General features: G+C 37.2%; 1 protein-coding gene across 1 annotated transcript in view; it reads right to left on the bottom strand.

The window, feature by feature from the left end:
- Positions 1 to 18877, bottom strand: part of LOC145683473 (uncharacterized) — a 55530-nt gene that overhangs the window by 28434 nt on the left and 8219 nt on the right. The window contains exon 3 of the mRNA XM_081754803.1: positions 6440 to 6538. Within this exon, the coding sequence (XP_081610929.1) occupies positions 6440 to 6538 (99 nt within the window). The remainder of the gene's footprint in view (positions 1 to 6439; positions 6539 to 18877) is intronic.

The raw sequence follows: 18877 nt of genomic DNA, 5'->3' as shown, positions 1-18877 counted from the left end.
TTGTCCTTCTGTCTTTTCCTCTATCAGCACTCCAATCAGAGTGCCGAATAAGATGACCAAGCATGTTGTTTCTTCTTTTTCCTATTATCTTCATGATCCTTGCTTCTTTTAGTACGTTTTCATTCCTTTTCCTTTCGGTCCATGATATGCACAGCATTCTGCGCCAACACATTTCAAATGCTTCCAACTTGGATATTTCAGCTTTTCTCAATGTCCACGTCTCTGATCCGTAGAGCGCCACGCTTCATACCAGAGTCTTAATAAATAGTTTTCAAACGTCCAATGATACATTTCTTGATGTTGACAGTCCTGTTTTTCTATTGGATGCTTGTTTAGCCTGCGTTATTCTTGAATTTACGTCTTTTTCACTCTTTCCTTCCGACGATATTGACTTCCTAAAGAGGGAAACGTCTTAACGTCTTCGATTTTCTCTCCCTCTAGCTATACGTTTGTCCCTTCCTGTCCTGCTCTTGCGCACTTTATCACTTTGATTTTCTTCTTATTTATCTTCATTTTGTATGTTTTTCCCAGTTGGTCGTTCAGATTTGAAAGTGCTTCCCATAAATCCTTTTCGTTCTCCGCTATCAGTGCTATGTCATCAGCAAACCTTATTGTCCTGAAAACCTGGTCATTTTCTTTTACACCTTTCTTGTATTTATCAAAGAATTCTTTCATAGCCTCTTCCATATAGACGTTGAACAGGAGAGGTGAAAATTACAAATCCTTGCCTTACTCCTTTACTTATTCTTGCTTCCTTTTGATCTCTTCCTATAACAGCTACCTAGTTCCTGTACCGTTGATATGTTATTCTTCTGTCTCTGTAATCCACTTTCAGATTCTTCAACGCTCTGAATATCAGTGGCGGCCGGTGGATTGTGGTTTCGGGTGTTGCAGTACGAACGATCGGAGACAGACGATATAAAGTGGGCTCATTGACTAATCAGCATAACTTTAGATGCAAATGCTATGTGACATGTTAAATTAAATAAAATTCTGTTTTTAAAAAATAAAAAATGCAGAACATTTAATCCGATTAATCACCTTAATTAATTAGTAAGTTCATTCTTCTCTCTTTGATCGGAACAAATCTGCCTAATACATGTTGATTGAACTCCAGTATTCTTATTGTCAGGTCTTTTTCAATGGAAAGCATAACCAATGGTGATAACCTTTCTTGGCACATTAAATTTCTTGAAAGTGTCAATTCTTTTTGATGTGAAAAAAAAAAAACTTTTCTTCTTTTACTGACGCCATAGGTACAATTAATATTAATTTCAAAAGCTTTGTAGATTCACTAAATATTTTTTCTGGAATATTGTGAACAATTCATTCTAGCAAACTCAGTGATCCGAATTCCTCTTCAGTGTAGACTGAAGAGAGTTCGTAGCAGAGATTAATGTTATAAAAAAATGTACATTGAACACGCTTTATTCACAATTTATCTAGGAAAATTGAAAATAAATTGTGGAAATATATCTAGTGCATACAACATTACTGCCATAAGATGTCCTGTAAATTTAAACTTTTTTTTCCAACACTCTCCTGAATTGCACTTTGCTTGTTTTGTCTAAGCCTTAATTGTAAGTTTTTCCTTGGTTGAAAGCCGGGCAATTTTTTTGTCAGTTATTTATAGAAGTCATGGTATGCAATTCATTCAGAATTTGTAGGTTATGTACAGAATTAAAGCACACACAATAAAATTAAATCTAATAACTAATAACCAAACAGCTGATACCAAAGAGATACTGGTATATGAATTGCAAATGTTACATATTCATACATAGGCTGTCAACTGGCCGGCTTTTCATTGGCCTGGCCGGAAAAATTGCTGTTATTTTGATTAAAACCGGTGATGGGTATAAACTTCTCACTAGCCCCTTTATAACTTTTTTTTTCAAATTTGTATCTAGTTCGAAGTATAGATATTGAAAAGTTGCTGTCATTCTGTAAACTCAAAACTGTCACCTTTCACCATCTATCAACGATTAATATATTTTGTTCACCTGTTTAGAAAATTTTAGAGAGATGTCAGGGACTGTATCAGGGAAATTTTGAAATTTACTTTCAAGGAATTTTATACATTTATTAAGAGTGGAAAAGGACTTCTTAAAGCGATTTCCTATAGTTGAAGTAGAGACTATATGTTTAAAGAGTGAATTTCATTTTCCAAATCGAAAATTGTCACGTAAAGATTATTATACTTTTGTTCATCTGTTTCGATAATTTTAAAGAAATGGTAGTTACTGGTAAATACAATAAATTGATCAATGCCGATTGATCAATTTCAGTTTCTCACTTATAGCAGAATGTATCTATTAAGCTTATTAGTGAATGTTCTAACGACATACAGAATATATGTGTTAATGCACTTTTGTTCACGATAGTACATTTCCTTTCCATGGATAAGTCCGAACAGAGATACTTCACGCTGAGAACTATAGACCCTATCATAGAGAATTTTGAGGAAGTGCCGTTTTTATTTTATTTTACAGAGTTGGCAACCCTATTCATATATCAACATACACATACACACACATGTGCGTAAAAGAAACAAAACTACATTCCAAATCATCCGTCTTGGTTGTTACGCAATGCAGGATGAACACAATATACTTTCACATGAGGCGAAACAATGTTTATCAACGTTCTGGAAAACAACCTTGAAACCCGCCAGATATAGGAACATGTTAGCTGGGAGGGGTCCAAAGTATTTCAGGAAGGTCCAATACGTCTACGTAATAACGAACTTGTCTTATACTGTACCCGAAAAGATAAGTAATTTTTAATTACTGTCACCTATATTTTTAGAAAAAATGATAGAACGATTATTTCTATAAGAAAAGAAAGAGTACATGATGAGGCGTAAAATAAAATATTTAGCGTACATCAATCATTTCCCTGTTAAACAAGTATAGTTTGTTAGGAAAGTCTACAAATGTCAGTCAAGTTTCGAAATTTTTGGGAGGTCCGGACCTGGTGGACCCACCTCGTGGCTATGCCTCTGAGCATTGCTAACTAGTCCCAAATTCAATGTGGCGTTCCCCATCATACAGTTTTATCAAGAGTATAAAATATACGTATTTTATAAAATAAATATGCATATACTAAAATACTATCCACAGAGGGGGGATTCTGCATATTGACTTATTAATATTTGGTTCACAAATTACTGTAGAAGAAACCTTCATTATCGATATAAGCTAAGAATTAACTTGTAAATGCGGATCTACTTTCATTTGATTTCTGCTCTACTACATATTTTCTTTCTTACTATGTAATCCTGCTATCACTTTTTAAAATTGTTATTATATTGATTTGCTTCAGTATAAGTACCGTAATTTAAAAAAAAATATGACTGTATAAAAACAAATTCCATTTGTTAATTGCTAGTGAAAAAAAAATCAGAAATCTTATTTAGCGCGAAAAACCTTCTCGTTCACTGGAAACCGTGCTGTGTTGCAGAAGCACTGCAACGACCAGTCCCTTTAACTTCTGAGATAGGGGAAAGGAGACTTAACATTTGCTCCAATTGCCGCGCTGAAGGAATCTGGTCGTTAAATGCTCGCTGCAACACAATATAAATTAGAGACTCTGTGACGGATTATTTTTCGCTTTTTAAAACGGATTAACGAAACGGACAGTTACAGAAGTAAAAAAATATGTTATTTCAAGTATATATGGGAGTATTAGAAAGTATTTTTTTCTGTTCTTTACTACTATTGCCAATAATATTTTTATTCTTGAAATACTTTGGTCGTTGCGCAACGCTGCAACACTAACATTATCCGCCACTGCTGAATATGATACTCCAATCTACGTTGTCAAAAGTTTTTCTATATCTACGAATGCTATCACAATTGGTTTGTTTATTTTGATGTGTTATTTCATGATCAGCCGTAGACTTATAGTTAGTATTGCTTCCCTTGTTCCCTCTTTTTTTCCTGAATCCAAACTGGTCCTCCGATAGCCGTTCTTCGATTTTCCCTTCCATTCGTTGTGCGATAATTTTGCATACTATTTTTGATGCATGGGAAAGCAAACTTAATGTTCTGTGTTCTTTGCATTTCTGTGCGCCTTTTCTTTTAGAGATAGGGACCAACCAATATGCTTTTCTCGACGTCTCTTGGTATTTTTCCCGAGCTGTACATTTTATTAATAAGATTAAATAGTTTCTTCTTTGTTGCTATTCCGAGATTCTTAATCATTTTTGTTGGTATTTGGTCTATTCCTGGGGCTTTACCATGTTGCTTTTTCTCCAAAGCACTGTGAAATTTGCACTGTAAAATTGATGGTTCGAATTCATTTTCTCAACTTCTTCCTTCTCTATCTTTTTTTCATTCACTCTGTCTCCTTTGTAGAGTTCTTCAATGTATTCATTCCATCTTCTTGTTATCTGCTCCTCTTCTAGTAGCGTTGTTCCGTCCTTGTCTATGATAATGTCTGTGCGTTTCTTTCCGATCGCCGAATTGTTTTCTAATTTTTCTATGTGCCGTATTGTCTTTGACTATATTTTTCTCAATTTTCTTGCACAAGCCTTTATCCAGTTTTCTCTGGCCTTCTTTAGTAAATAATGTAAGATCCCTTTTTAATTGAACTAAAGTACAGCAAACAGAAAATATTTTTTAAAAATGTTTTCTAAAATGACTCTGCCTAAAATATTATTATAACATCGATTTTGTGAATCTTCGTACAAGACTCATTTTAACTGCTTGACAACAGAAGAATAAACTGATTTCACCTTTTTTCAATAGAATACTGAATGCAGAAGCAATACAGAAAGAGCTATATTTTCATGCGTCATGGTAGAAGTACAGACGTGTAGATCCATATGATTCAAGAAATTTACTAATTTTTTATTATTACTTTTATTAATGGGTTCATTTGCTTGATTGGAGTTCAAAGTATCTTTTCAGCATAGGACTATATGAGACTGGATCTAGTACTAGGGTTCGACCCACAATTCAGATTTTTATTCAAGGCCAGTACACTCACCAGCAATGAAACTTGAGACCACACGCATTACTCTTTTGGCTAGAAAGGGACTATATACGAGGGTTGGAACTTAAATAGTGGCAACACTACTGTGAAGACACTATGCAATGAAATGTACTAGTGGCGCTGATAGCGCACATTGTTGACATACCTACCTAACCTCCGAGCAAATAGACTCGCCCGTCGCACGTAACCGGCAGGCGCACAAGCGAGGGAAGCATAGTCATTTGTGAGCGAGCGGCTTAACGTAAAGGTGTCACTATGTTTTCGAAACAGGAACAACGAAGTTGGATCAAGATTGAATGTGCCAGAGGTCGTACAGCACAACAGTGTCATCAAGGGCTTCAAGAGGCGTGTGGGGAATCGGCATTGCAGTACAGAACAGTAGCACGGTGGGTAAAAGCCTTCAACGAAGGTCGGCAAACTGTGGCAGACATGCATCGGGCAGATCGTCCTAGCGTGTCTGAAGAAGAAGTGCAAGCTGTTGCCGCGTTAGTGGACAGTGATCGACGCCTGACGATTCGTGAGCTCGCCCACGAAACTCCTGGGCATGCGCAAAATTGCACCACGATGGGTTCCTTTATGTTAGACCGCTCGCTCACAAGTGACTGGGCTTCCCTCGCTTGTGCGCCTGCCGGTGACGTGCGACGGGCGAGTCTATTTGCTCGGAGGTTAGATAGGTATGTCAACAACGTGCACTATCAGCGCCACTAGTATATTTCATTGCATAGTGTCTCCAGAGCAGTGTTGCCACTATTTAAGTTTCAACCCTTGCATAATTGCAATTGATACTACTTGTCCTTTCTGACAGCTTACTGCGCGTACGTGATGCTCAATGCTGTGTTTCCAGATTCTGTGTTGGGTATTGAAACACGAAATTATTCACTGCAAGTAAATCCCAGTTTTATAAAATTAAATGACAGAAAAGATAACTAAAAAGACTGCTCTCAATAACCACCAGGTCCACTACTCAAGTTGACATTCGACTAAAACAAGTGCATTTGTTTATATTCAAATTGGCAACGTGCGGAAAGGATGGAATGTTTACCATTGTAGAGCGAGAGAAATGATCCACTATAATTGGTTGAATGTGCTGTTGCTATAGAAACAGTTTTTCTGATCACGTGCATAATCAAACAGAACAAGGAAAAAAAAAAAAACAGAAAAGCAACTGTCACAAAGGACAAAGTTGTATGAAATGGACTGTAAATAAACTTGTTTGTCTCGTCTATATTTGTAAAACATCACTGTTCCCTATATATATAAACATTCTCATCAGCAAGTAATATTTTTAAATAATTATCTTTCATATTCATACTATCTAGAAAAACAAATTGCAAATTAAGGAATAAATTAATATTAATTTATTTTCTGCAATATTTTGAAAAATTAAAGATAAGTTAAATCTTATAGCAATATAAAAGTTGGAAATAAGATTGATTTTTACCTTACAAGAGGGTCCAAACCAGCCAGGACAAACACAGAGCGAAATATTACAATTGGAGCAAGGATATTACATGCACTTATACTAGATGTTATACCTCTCCTGGAAATTAAAATGTGCAATTTAGATAATAAATAGCGTGCTTGTGTTTTATTTTAACGTTAGTTTCGAAGAAGGTAAAATATAAATAACGTATTTATAATTTTAATAAAGTTTTGCATGCCTATGATTTGATTGTATATTTGAGTTTGTTTCTATTTCAAAACTTCTTATAACTTATGTTCGGAATTTGCATTGGCAAATTAGGTAGAAAGCATTAACACATACAAGTGGTAATTACTCACATGTTGAGTTTAACATCAGTAAAATATATTGTAATCTTTCAGTTTGTCAAATCAACTTCTCAAGAAGTTGCTACCTGTTGATTATGCTAAGTCAGCGTTTCCCAACCTTTTTCAACTTGCGGCACACTACGGGTGTAACATGGATTCTCGCGGCACACTTATATATATTTGTAAATATAAAAAACAATGGTATTTTTTTCTTGACTAGGTGGTTAGAGGTAGGGTTAGGTGGTAGAGCAGCCATGGCTGAACCTCGCCCGCTTCAATAAAGACATTTTTCATTTCTGTCTTTGTTTCATTGATTACTGATTTCCTTTGCCCAGAGAAGAAAGCTCGATCACTGGTTTTTCTCCGTGGTAAATCACAATGCTTATTTTCCATTCTAATTTAAAAAACAGAAAACAATTGCAATGAAATATTGACTCAGGTTTTTAAAAATACGCTTTCTTTTTCGAAAACTGTATCCAAACTTTTACTAAGAAGGAAGATCATTAAATAACGAACGAACAAACAAATCTCTTTTACTTTTAAATCACAAATGTAGGTAATTTGTCGAAAGGATTAAATGATATTTTAAATTTTCAAGTTACGAAATAGTCTGCAATAATAAAGAAGCAATAATGGTCATAACAATAACAAATACTTTTTTCAACATCAGAAATGTACAGAAAAGTAACGCGGCATGAAACTTAAAATTTTAGATTCATAGTAATGTGCAATGCAAATATACATTTTCCCCTACGTTTTGCAATTTGATTGTTATAGAATTAATAATTTTGTTTTGATTTCCTCGCGGCACACCAGCGGCCTATTCACGGCACACCGGTTGGGAAACGCTGTGCTAAGTACTTGAATCAGAAGCTAGAAAACAAACAATAAGTGAAAATTCAATAGAAAAAATGCTAATAATTATACTTAGAAATAACTAATCATTCATGAATAACTATTAATCATTTCGCATATAAACGCACAGACGATTGTTCCGTTGAAGACAGGCGTGGTATACATGGGTATAAACAGAATATCTGGAGGGAGAGGAAGGGTGTGGTTTATAAACAGAACATCTGGACGGATGTAGTGTACAAACACAACATCTGGATATATAGGAGTAGTGTGATTTATAAACAGAATATGTGGACGAATGTAGTGTATAAACACGGTATCTGGATGGAGGGAACTGATGTAGTTTACAAACAGAACATCTGGGCGGATGTAGTGTATAAACACATCTCCAGAGAGAGAACGGGTGTAGTTTATAAACAGAACATTTGGACGGTGTAGCGTATAATAGAGTTGGCGTGGGTCAGTGAAAACTTGACCCACGACCCACTGACCCACCACCCACTCTGACCCACCACCCGCCATAACCCGCCACCCACCGTGAACCACTGTGACCCACCACCACCGTGACCCACCACCTACGGTGACCCACTCTGACCCACCACCCACCATGAACCACTCTCATCCACTGTGACCTATTCTGACTCACCAAAATCCATCGAGATCAACTCTGAACACGATCCACGGCCTCTTCTGTACTGACTAGAGAGTTTACACTTGTAATAAAACAAGACTGTGAAATTGTCATTAATCGAAGTTTGAATTTCTAGTCAATCGCTCAAGCACCACTCTGTTACAATAACGGTGGATCTGACCTTTATGATATAAAATGGTAAAGTGTTTGTCAGTGAGGAAATTGAAACAGTTCAAGGTGGGGGAAATTAGTTTGTGCCTAAAATATACTTGTACTAAGAGAGTATTCTTGCAAGTGTTAATTTCTCAAGGCATTCCAAAAGAAACTTCTATTTGCAGGAAAATACCCCTGTACAATATGGAAAAGGTTATGGTTTCTCAGTTCACAGTATTTTTCTCACAAAAGACTTGAAAAATTAGTTTTTCATAGTGTATAATGGTGTTCGGGTACCCTATGTGAGAGCATCTTCATAAAGTATGCTCATAATTGTAATTTGTGTAATCAGTAAAAGACCACGTTAAATTTAAGTTACAAATATACATAATTGCAATTATTATGAGTATTTATTCAAAGTAGTGTATCTAAAGCAAAGAAGAGACTTACTAAAAAATAGGTACAAAGTTGAATAACACAAATAAGCCATTAGTAATATAAGTATACATTTTCTATAACTCGTAATTTTCCACCTTAAAACAAATCTGAAATCGGGTTTATTTCCTGTTGGTAACTTTTTCGTGGTAAATCATCCGCAGTGGAATGATGTCCATCCTTCATCCAAGAAATAACTAGCTCGTCTACTTTGAGCTTGTCTAGCGGTGGGCCATTAACATTGATGAACAAGTTAGACAATGTTTGAGCACTTAGTCTATTTCTAATATCAGTCATCTGTAAATTCATAAGGGGAAATCCCCGTTCGCACTCTGTCGTGGAAATTTATAATACTTCTACTATCCGATTTCTGCAACTCCTCATCGACAATCTGCTTGTTAGACTTAAGTCTGATAACGATTTTTCTTAGTCAGTTTTGAAACACTCAGAAAGAAGTATCATCTCTCTATCACCATACATCTTTTCCATATCGACCATGTCAGTTGGCAATGTCGAATCATGGAGAACAGAAACTTCATCTACCACGCCTTCGATAGTGAATCTTGTGAATAAATTATCAGTTAAAGCCTGATAAACTGATGATTTCTTATTTGTTTATAAATTTAATTTTTGTAATTACACATGAAGGTTTGATGCCATTATCAAGTTCCCTCCTCCGTCTAGAAAGCGAAAGGGAACGAGGTTCCTGGAAAGTATTCAGAGGTGAATGGGAATTTCCCTGCTTCCCCTTCAATTACCACACTACTGTTTGCCATGAGCCAAATTACGATGAATTAAAATTAAATTATCATAGTATAATTATTTCCTTGTTGAATTATCAATAGTTTTCAGTGGAAAAAAGGATGATATTTGAAAGTTCCAAATCAAGGTAAGTAGACCAACGTAAAGGGAAAAACGTGTAAAATTTTCCATATAATTATGCCTACAATCCAAACTTAAAATTTCCGTGCAATTAAGCTTAGAGTACAAATTTTATGCCTATTTTAGTCACAAGTTTTTGGGTTAATTGCCCTGTGGTGTAAGCGCTCCATATAATAAACACAAGCTTCAGCAATTATTATAGTAGAAAGCAATTGATATATGAAGCCAATCACTGTATTTTTTGTTTCTATTTTTTTTTTCTTAAATAACATCGATTGTTTTCGATCATATTTACAAACCAACTCACTACCAATTTTCCATGTATAGAAAGCCCCCCCCCCACATAAAGGAGAATTTTAAAAAATGCTAGGACAAATTCTGTTTGTTTTCAATAAAGAGTTAATACACTGAATTTCAGCTCCGTAAGTTTAAAGGCTTGCGAGATACTCATTTTTTTTTCGCAAAAATTCGGATCCTTTCTACCTCCTTAGGATATTATGCATTATAATGAAAGCAATATAACATCCCAGTTTGGATTAAGGCCTAACTATATACCAAAAGTAATTTCATTTGACTTTGCAATTTGACCGTGAAGATCAGGCACACATAGTTACATTCAATTTTTATATAATAATTTATATATTATAGTGATTCAAAAATATATTTTTTCCAGTAGTTAGCTCCTCTAAAAACTCACAGATCTCGAAAGCCAAGTAGTAGTGTAACTCCTATTGCTATTATTACAATTAAAAATATCAATATCGAAAAGTGCCTGAAGTTCTTTTTTCACTTGGTTAGATATACTCACCTCAGGTAAATAGACAGAAACAAGTGGAAAAGGAAGGGAAATGAAGTTCTTGGAAGTAAAACGAAGACAAATTTACCAGTCTTCAGAAGATACTATCTACAATGCAGTGAGCAGAGAGGGTTGGTAGATCATACTGAGTCGGTGGATCGTAGTGGGTCATAGTGGGTGGTGGGTCGCAGTGGGTCACGGTGGGTGGTGGGTCACAGTGGATCACATGATGTTGACGCACGACCCACTGACCCACCCAGAAAACTTGACCCACTTGACCCACTGACCCACTCCACCTCTGGTGTATAAACACAACATCTAGACGCTGGATGTAGTGTATAAACACAACATTTGGACGGAGAGAACGGGCATAGTATATAAACACAATATCTGGACCGAGAAGACTAGTGTGGTATATAAACACACAATCTGCACGTATAGGGCAGGTGTGGTTTATAAGTCTCGTCTGTTTTTTTTTTTTTTTTTGTCAAATAAATCATTCTATGTGTTGCAAGATAATAAAAATTCACTTTGAAAATGCTTAGTTTTTGATTTCTTTTTTTTCGTCGATGAAGAAAGACTGATTTGAAATAACCATCTCTAAAGGGTTAAAAGAAACAATATAAAGTTGATTAATGAATACATACCTTCAAATCAAAGCATGTTCATTCTCTAGCATGTGAAAGAGCATCTCCAGTAATGCCCTACTTTCTTGACTCGTGAGTACCAGGGCGATATGGGTATGTAGAGAACCAGTAGACTCTGTAGGTCACGAATACGTTGGTCTCAAGGTCGCAAAGTGAGATGTGTTCGAACAGGAGTCGAAAAAAACACCGATGATGCCGAAAGTGCTGTAATCACTTCTGGGATCATCGTGTGCCACTGAAGAGGCTTTCAGTGGAGATATATTGGTCAATCCTCATCTCCTGACTCTGATGCGTAATTCTATGTCGCATATTATCCACGAAACCACAGAGATCCACAGAGATCCAGCAGGATCCTCACTAAGAAGTGACGAGAAGCGGCCCAGAAGCACGGATTCTTTAAGGTGGAGGCGCATATTCCCGGTGATCGACAGGCCTCTCGGGCAACATGAATATGGGGAGAATGTGTACACACGCTAGTTTCCGAATATGGAAACACCGATGTCGCATTTGAAGTTGTTCTAGTGCTACGGCCCAAAACAGCCAGACACTGTTGATCGCTCTTGGCTATTTTGACCTATGCGTTAGATGAACTTGGTTTATATGTGTGTGTGTGTCAGGGAAAAAATTGAACTGTGTCTTCTCCATAACACACTCTTAGCTACGGACCTGCTGGGTATCACAACCAAGCCAGAGAATCGGTTTCAACTGGAACCAAACCAAGCTCAGCTGACGCATGACTCGAAATAACCGAGAGTAAACAACAGTGTCTGACCGTTTTGAGCTCTGGCACTGGAACAACCCGTTCTCCCTATACTCACATTCTCCGACGGTTACCGGAGATAGCGCTCCTACAAGTAAACAATTCGTGCTATTGGGCTGATTCTCGTCATTTCTTGTGAGGATCCTGCTGGAACTCTGTTTCGTGGGTAATATGCGGATAGTATTGCGCAGCAGAGCCAGGAGATGAGGATAGATCCAAGGATCTCCGCTGAAAGCCTCTCCAGTGGCACATGGTGACCCGAGAAATGACTATAACACTGTCGGGGACCGTCGATCGGGTTTCAACACCTGTTCGAACACACTTCAATTTACAACATCGAAACCAACGTATTCGTGACCTACAGAGCCTACTGGTTCTCTACATACACATATCGACCCTGGCACTCACCGATCAAGAAAGTAGAGAGTCAACAATGCATTGGGTGGAGATGCCCTTTAACCAATAAAATGGAAGAAAATGTTTTCTTGAAACCTAGTACGAAAAAAAATATCGGTAGTCCAGAATGGTATTGGTTGATGAACTGTGTGTGTGGTAGCAGAATGTGTTTGGGACCATCGTGAAAAAGCTATATTCAATCCATGGTACCAAGAACATATTTTCAATCATTCACATAGAAAATTAACAACTTCGCTGGTTAAGAAGATTGTCTAAATTAACAGGAACAACACCAAATATATTCATGCTATTTTCTAAGTGTATCAGGTTTTGCTGTAATAATTGAAATAATAATAAATTAACAGAAGAAATAATACATTAAGATTAATTTTATTAAGACCCGTCCTCTTAACAGCCTGTTATTTTCTGCTTTTGTAATGAAATGTAAAGTTGTCAAAAATACTTATTATTACACTCAGAATTGTTGCAATTTAAAGATTTCACATGGCTCTCGTTTCTTGCTTATTTGGCGGACATTTTTAACAATTTGAATACTTGTATCTCGAGCCTTCAGTATGTCACCGAGCTTTCTGTGCAATACAGAATAGAAGCAAAAATCAAAAAGTTAAATTTCTGATGTAATCTCTCGGAGAAATGAAAATACGATTCCTTTTAAATACTGAGTGATTTCATTGATTTCAGTGAACAATCCCTTTTTGGTGATCTTACTGACAAGGAGACTTACGGAAGCGTCACTCACCGATTTGAATGAAACTTTGCAAACTTGTAGAACATCGAGAAATAATCGACACGTATTTTTTTATTTCGGCAATGGTGCGGGTTTAAGGGTAGAAACCACCCTTCGACCGGTAGGGGGTGGTATCCAAGCATAGACGGAAAAAAATCATTTAATGTAGAAGAAAACATATTGCCAGGGGGCTTTTAGAACAGCTGATGTAGAATCTCACGTTAAATTGCAAAATTCAAAATGGCGGATTCAATATGGTGATTACAATTACAAAATGTCTTCTGGTTTGAAATGTTCTGTAGTTAGGCAAGAACAACCATAGTTAGCAAGGGTTACTGCTAGAAGGTTGTAGACCGATTTGAAACTCTTTTCTGTACTTATTTTAACGGCATGCTTGATTAAAGTGCGTCTCTGCACCTCTCACTATTAATGGTGATTATATACTCTTCCCTCGTCTCTTACTATTCGGGGTGCTTACTGAAAGTGAGTCCCTTCGTCTCTCACTATTCGGGGTGCATATTTAAAGTGAGACCTCTCGCCTCTCACTACGTCAAAATCTCATATATCCTCAATTGTTATAATTATGAATTTTTCCGGATAACGTTTTACAGTAATGATATTCCGCAAAAAAAAAAAAAAAAAAAAAAGTGTGTGATGCATAAACATCATTTACACCACGCACACTTATTATGGAAATAACTAAATAAATCGCAAAAAGCTACAGAATCTTTGAAACAAAATGGAGACAGGATTTTCAAACACAGGTGGCTTTTCTTCCAAATAATCGCTTTTGTATCGCGTATACCTAATAAGATTTGCAAATCTGGAATAAGAAAACTGACTATGAATCAGTGATTGGATCTTAATTATATTATTATGGAGATATAAATTTATGTTATAGTTGTAGAGGACAATGTCAGTAAAATGTCCCAAGAAGTTTTTCCACAGCCTGAAGAACACATCAAGAGGCTGAATGCTCCCGTGGTTCCTGCAGGAATAGTTTCTATATTGAGGTACTCTTTCGTTCGTAAAATAGGTTCAAAACTTGATGAATTTTGACTACTTGACGAGTCGAGTAACAAAACGGACTTCGTATTAGACGCTGGGAGAAAACCATTTTGAAACCATGATCTCACAAGACCATTTTCCCTAATTTGATGTTTTCACAAGGACATTTTCAGATTTAAAGAGGTTGTTTTGGACCATAATGAGAGGCGAGGGAACTCACCTTCAATAAGCACCTCCGAAAGGGAGCGCGAGAAGACTCACTTTAAATAAGCACCCCTAATAGTGAGAGGCGCAGGGACGCGCTTTAATCAAGCATTCCGTTAAAAAAATACGTACAGAAAGGGGTTTCAAATCGGTCTGCAAGCTTCTCGCAGTAATCCCTGCTAACTATGGTTGTTCTTGCCTAACTACAGAACATTTCAAACCAGAAGACATTTTGTAATTGTAATCGTCATATTCGATCCGCCATTTTGAATTTTGTAATTTTGATTCTGCATCAGCTGTTCTAAAAGCCCCCTGGAAGTATGTTTTCTTCTACATTAAGTGATTGTTTTCTGTCTATGCTTGAAGACCACCCCTACTTTTCAGGGGGTTATTTCTACCCTTAAACCCGCACCATTGCCAAACTAAAAAATACGTTTCGATTATTTCTCGATGTTCTACAACTATGCAAAGTTTCATTCCAATCGGTGAGTGACACTTCTGTAATTCACCTTGTGAGAGTATGATAGAACATTTGAGATCATTGGCGTCTCAATTACGTCTCTAAATTTGTTTTGAAAATAAATAAATAAATAAATCAGATGTACACTGGCTTTCTAGACTCGGAATATGGACTTCCTTCTGTCGAAAAGAATATATATATATAGGGTGTCTTAAAAGTTCCCTGATGTTAAATAAAAATGCAACGTTGCCATTTACCTGGACCCACAACATAAGTGAATGAAGTTATTGTTTGCGAAAATGCGGGCTGGCCATCGACACGTTAGTGTAAAAGACAGTTACTTCATTCACTATTGTTGTGGGTCCAGGTAAATGGTAACGATGCATTTTCATTTAACATTGGGCGCATAAAGAGTGTACAGCCGAAACTGCTCGTCCGATTAAAAAAATAATAATAATTCTTCACTTTAGATTGAAAACATCATGTTTGGAGACGATTTTCCCTCTTACATTTTGTTCTAACTCTGATAATAACAGAGTTACCCTACATCAGGGGACTTTTAAAACACCCTGTATATAGTATATACACTGTTTGACAAATGCTAAGGAACAGTGCCATTTTACGGAATAATTCAGAATATACATTGAGGAAAGAAATGCAACGCAGTACATATTTAGTAGAGACAGTGTGCTATTATTCTAATGGAACATGGTACAAATTGCGCCACATGGAAAAAGAAGAAAACGAAGAAAAGAAAAAGGTAGTCTTTGGAGCATGTCCAAACAGCCACGTAAAATGGGTCTTCCCGCCAGAAGGATACAGATATGAGTATTTCAGGAAGACGTGTGACCTTCTCGGACACTAATGCACATTCTGCATCTGTTCTTCATACTGTCCACTAACATAGGGGATATTGTCCCATTCCTCTCGCAACACGTTTGTCGTTTGTTGCATAGTTCGGGGAGCAGGAGTTCGTTGAGAAACACGTCTATCAAGGACATCCCAGGCATGTCAGGATCCCAGGTATCCAGGATTAATGTCCGGAGAGTAAGCAGGTCATTGCATACGTATAATATCTTCACGTGCAAGGTTGTCCGACACTTCAGTGGTCCTGTGGGTGTGCATTGCCGTCCATAAGCAAAAAGTCCGAACCTACCGCACCCCGAAAACGACGAACATGATTCAGAAGAATTTCTCTGCCATACCGCTGCGATGTCACGCTACCTCGCTCAAAGATGTGAAGTGGTGTTCTGCTTTTGTGTATAATGCCTGCTCACACCATCACGCCCTGGCCATAGCGATCACGTTCATGAACATTCTGTTGTGCATAACGTGTTCCCCGCTCTCTCCACACTAACTCCCGCCAAAATCACTTGCTAGAGTGAAACGAGATTCATCAGAGATCATCACTTTCCACAACTGATGCTGGTCTTACCCAACATGTTCCTGACACCACTGTAATCGTTCGCGACGATGGCGTGGTTGAAGTGGGATGCACTTAATAGGCTTCCGTGCATATAAACCAACGTAATTTAAGCGCCGCGAAATGGTTCTGACAGATATGTGTACTGGTAGTGGTTGCAAGGTCTGCAGCTCTCTGACACGAAGAGCGCTGTCTGTTCCTTTTTACCCCTACGGATACATATCGATCGCCTTGAGGTGTGGTCTTTCTTCGACGACCACCGACGTGTTCTCGCATCCCATGTCCACCTTCTGTGGGCTTTTTCAATAGCGAGATGACACTTTTTGACACTCCCATTGCTGTCGTCACAGTAGGGACATTTTGACCAGCCTCCAGCCATCCAACTGCACTTCCACGATCGTGCGCGCTCAAGTGCTGTCTTGAAGCCATTTTGCACTTAATTATTGCCCCACCACAGAATTCTGAACTTCACAGAACTGAGTTCCACCACCTACGGCGCTATTTAAGTCAAACATCTCACTGTATGCACTTTCGACTGAATACAGAGTTTCCGTGCACTGCCTTTTATACACATAGCAGGTCCTGCTTAACTACGCCCTCTCCATTGCATTTGACTATAATTGGTCGGCTGCCGGGAATGCTACGTGGTATAAATCAGTTGTTCCTTAGCAATTGTCAAGCAGTAATATATATATATATATATATATATATATATATATATATATATATATATATATATATATATATATATATATATATATATATATATAAAGAGAGAGAAAGGGAGGGAGCTGTCTCGTGACTCGACGTTTAAAAAGCTGTTCTTTTTGTTTCTGCTACTGGAATTTAGGTTACAATTTAAGGTTGGTTATCCTAAAAATTCTCAAAAGGGCTGCAAGACATCTCCTGCTATTTGCCACTACACATTTGTGCAAGACGACATTTCTCATCTTGTACACATGAAAAACGTATACGAATGTTGATATCTGGAAAACAGCATCACCCACAACATAGGTGAGTGTTAAATTTAAGCCTAACTGGCATGATCGTCTTTCTCCGAATACCTCCTGTAATATCAGTATTGTATTGTGATAAATGGTACATTTAGTGTTGTAAAATTGTAATTTGTCACTGTATTTTTATGATTTCTAAAATATATTTTAATAAATTCCTTTTGATTTCACAGGGGGCCGCGTAGAATCAGCGCTTGCTATAGGGGCCAAGGCATTAGATGGATTGGAAAACGCTGCATTAAAGTATATAATTCAACGCACTGTTTCTATTAAAAATCAAAGTTTGTTTACCTGAGTGGTGTATCGTGGCGTTTGTAGAAGCTGCAATACTTCGTTGACTTTGTCAATTTTGACGAGCATGTGATTACCTAAGGATTAGTACTTGAACTGACGATTATTCCATTTTTTTCTGGTGTGCTGGAAGAAAATATCTTGAGCACTGGTCTCCAATTTGACAGCAGTAAACACTTGTTAGGTTAGATAAGTGGAACTAAAAAGTGCTGGCTATTTACGAAAAGGACAGAAATTCCAAGAAAAATAAAAATGTAAAAGACAACAAAAAAAAAAAAGTTGAAAAATGGACCTCTTTTTCGATATTTAAGTAGCCTCCAAAATATCAAAAATATGGAAAAATTCCTAACAGAATATAAAAGTTACGAAGTGGGTAAAAAAAAGTAAACTGTGATATTTATGACATGACGCGACCAAACTTATATATGAATAACAAAAGTGAAATATTGATATCTCTGACAATTTATAATCAAGAAAGATATTAGACTTTAAGAACAAAAACCAAACGGTCTTAGGATTATCTAGACAGCTAAGAAATTCCAAACATAACACCAAACAAACACTTTGTTCAGATCTTCCTCGCTTATTATGAATCTTATGAATAAGTTATGAATCTTACTACATCAGGACGAAGGATTCAGAATTGAATTTGGGTATAAAGGAGCGCAGGCAAGTAATAAGACTACACCACTAATTACAAGACATGGAAATTTTATACTTACCAATATTGCACCAAAATTTCCGTAGCAGTCGAATTAGTGAACACTTCATAACCTCTAGTTCAATGTCATTGGTTATGGAGATATTGTTACTTTAAAGACCAGATATGATAACCACTTTATGTTTAGTGTATAGTAGTCTATAGTTAAGTGATCCTATTCCAGAAGCGGAAACACTTACAAAACTATTGGTGTTTAAGTGCTGAAAATATCATTTTCCGCCATATCAGAAAAAAAATAAATAAATATGGAATAAGTACGAATTCAAAGAATAATCCTGGAGTATTAAGATGGTTAGGGGCGCACCGTAGTCTAGTTGCTAGAGCGTTGGATTCATTCTCGGCCGGTGCTTCCGCAGTGTTCGGCGTCCACCCAACGTCGTGAGGCAAACTGGGGAGTTACGTGAATAGGAAACGTGACTACCACTAGGTCTAGGAAGGAAGCTCCCGATACGCCGGTTAGCGATAGGACGACGCGACGCGCTGACCACAAGTTCGTCGCTATAGTACTCGCGCCGAGTCGTGAAGCTTGGGCTCTAAACCAATCATTGCTTGAGCTCTGATACATCGGAAAACTTCGGTACAATTCGTGGAGCCGCTTCCCAAGCGCACACTTGGGGAAACGTCAAACAGCTGAAATTAGCCAACAATGTTGCCAAATTTTGAAGACAATGTAAAAGAGTATTTAA

This window comes from Thermobia domestica, chromosome 4 (genome assembly GCF_964235325.1).
Source record: "Thermobia domestica chromosome 4, izTheDome1.hap1.1, whole genome shotgun sequence".
In the NCBI taxonomy this organism is placed as follows: Eukaryota; Metazoa; Arthropoda; class Insecta; order Zygentoma; family Lepismatidae; genus Thermobia; species Thermobia domestica.
This window is presented reverse-complemented; position numbering and strand designations above follow the sequence as displayed.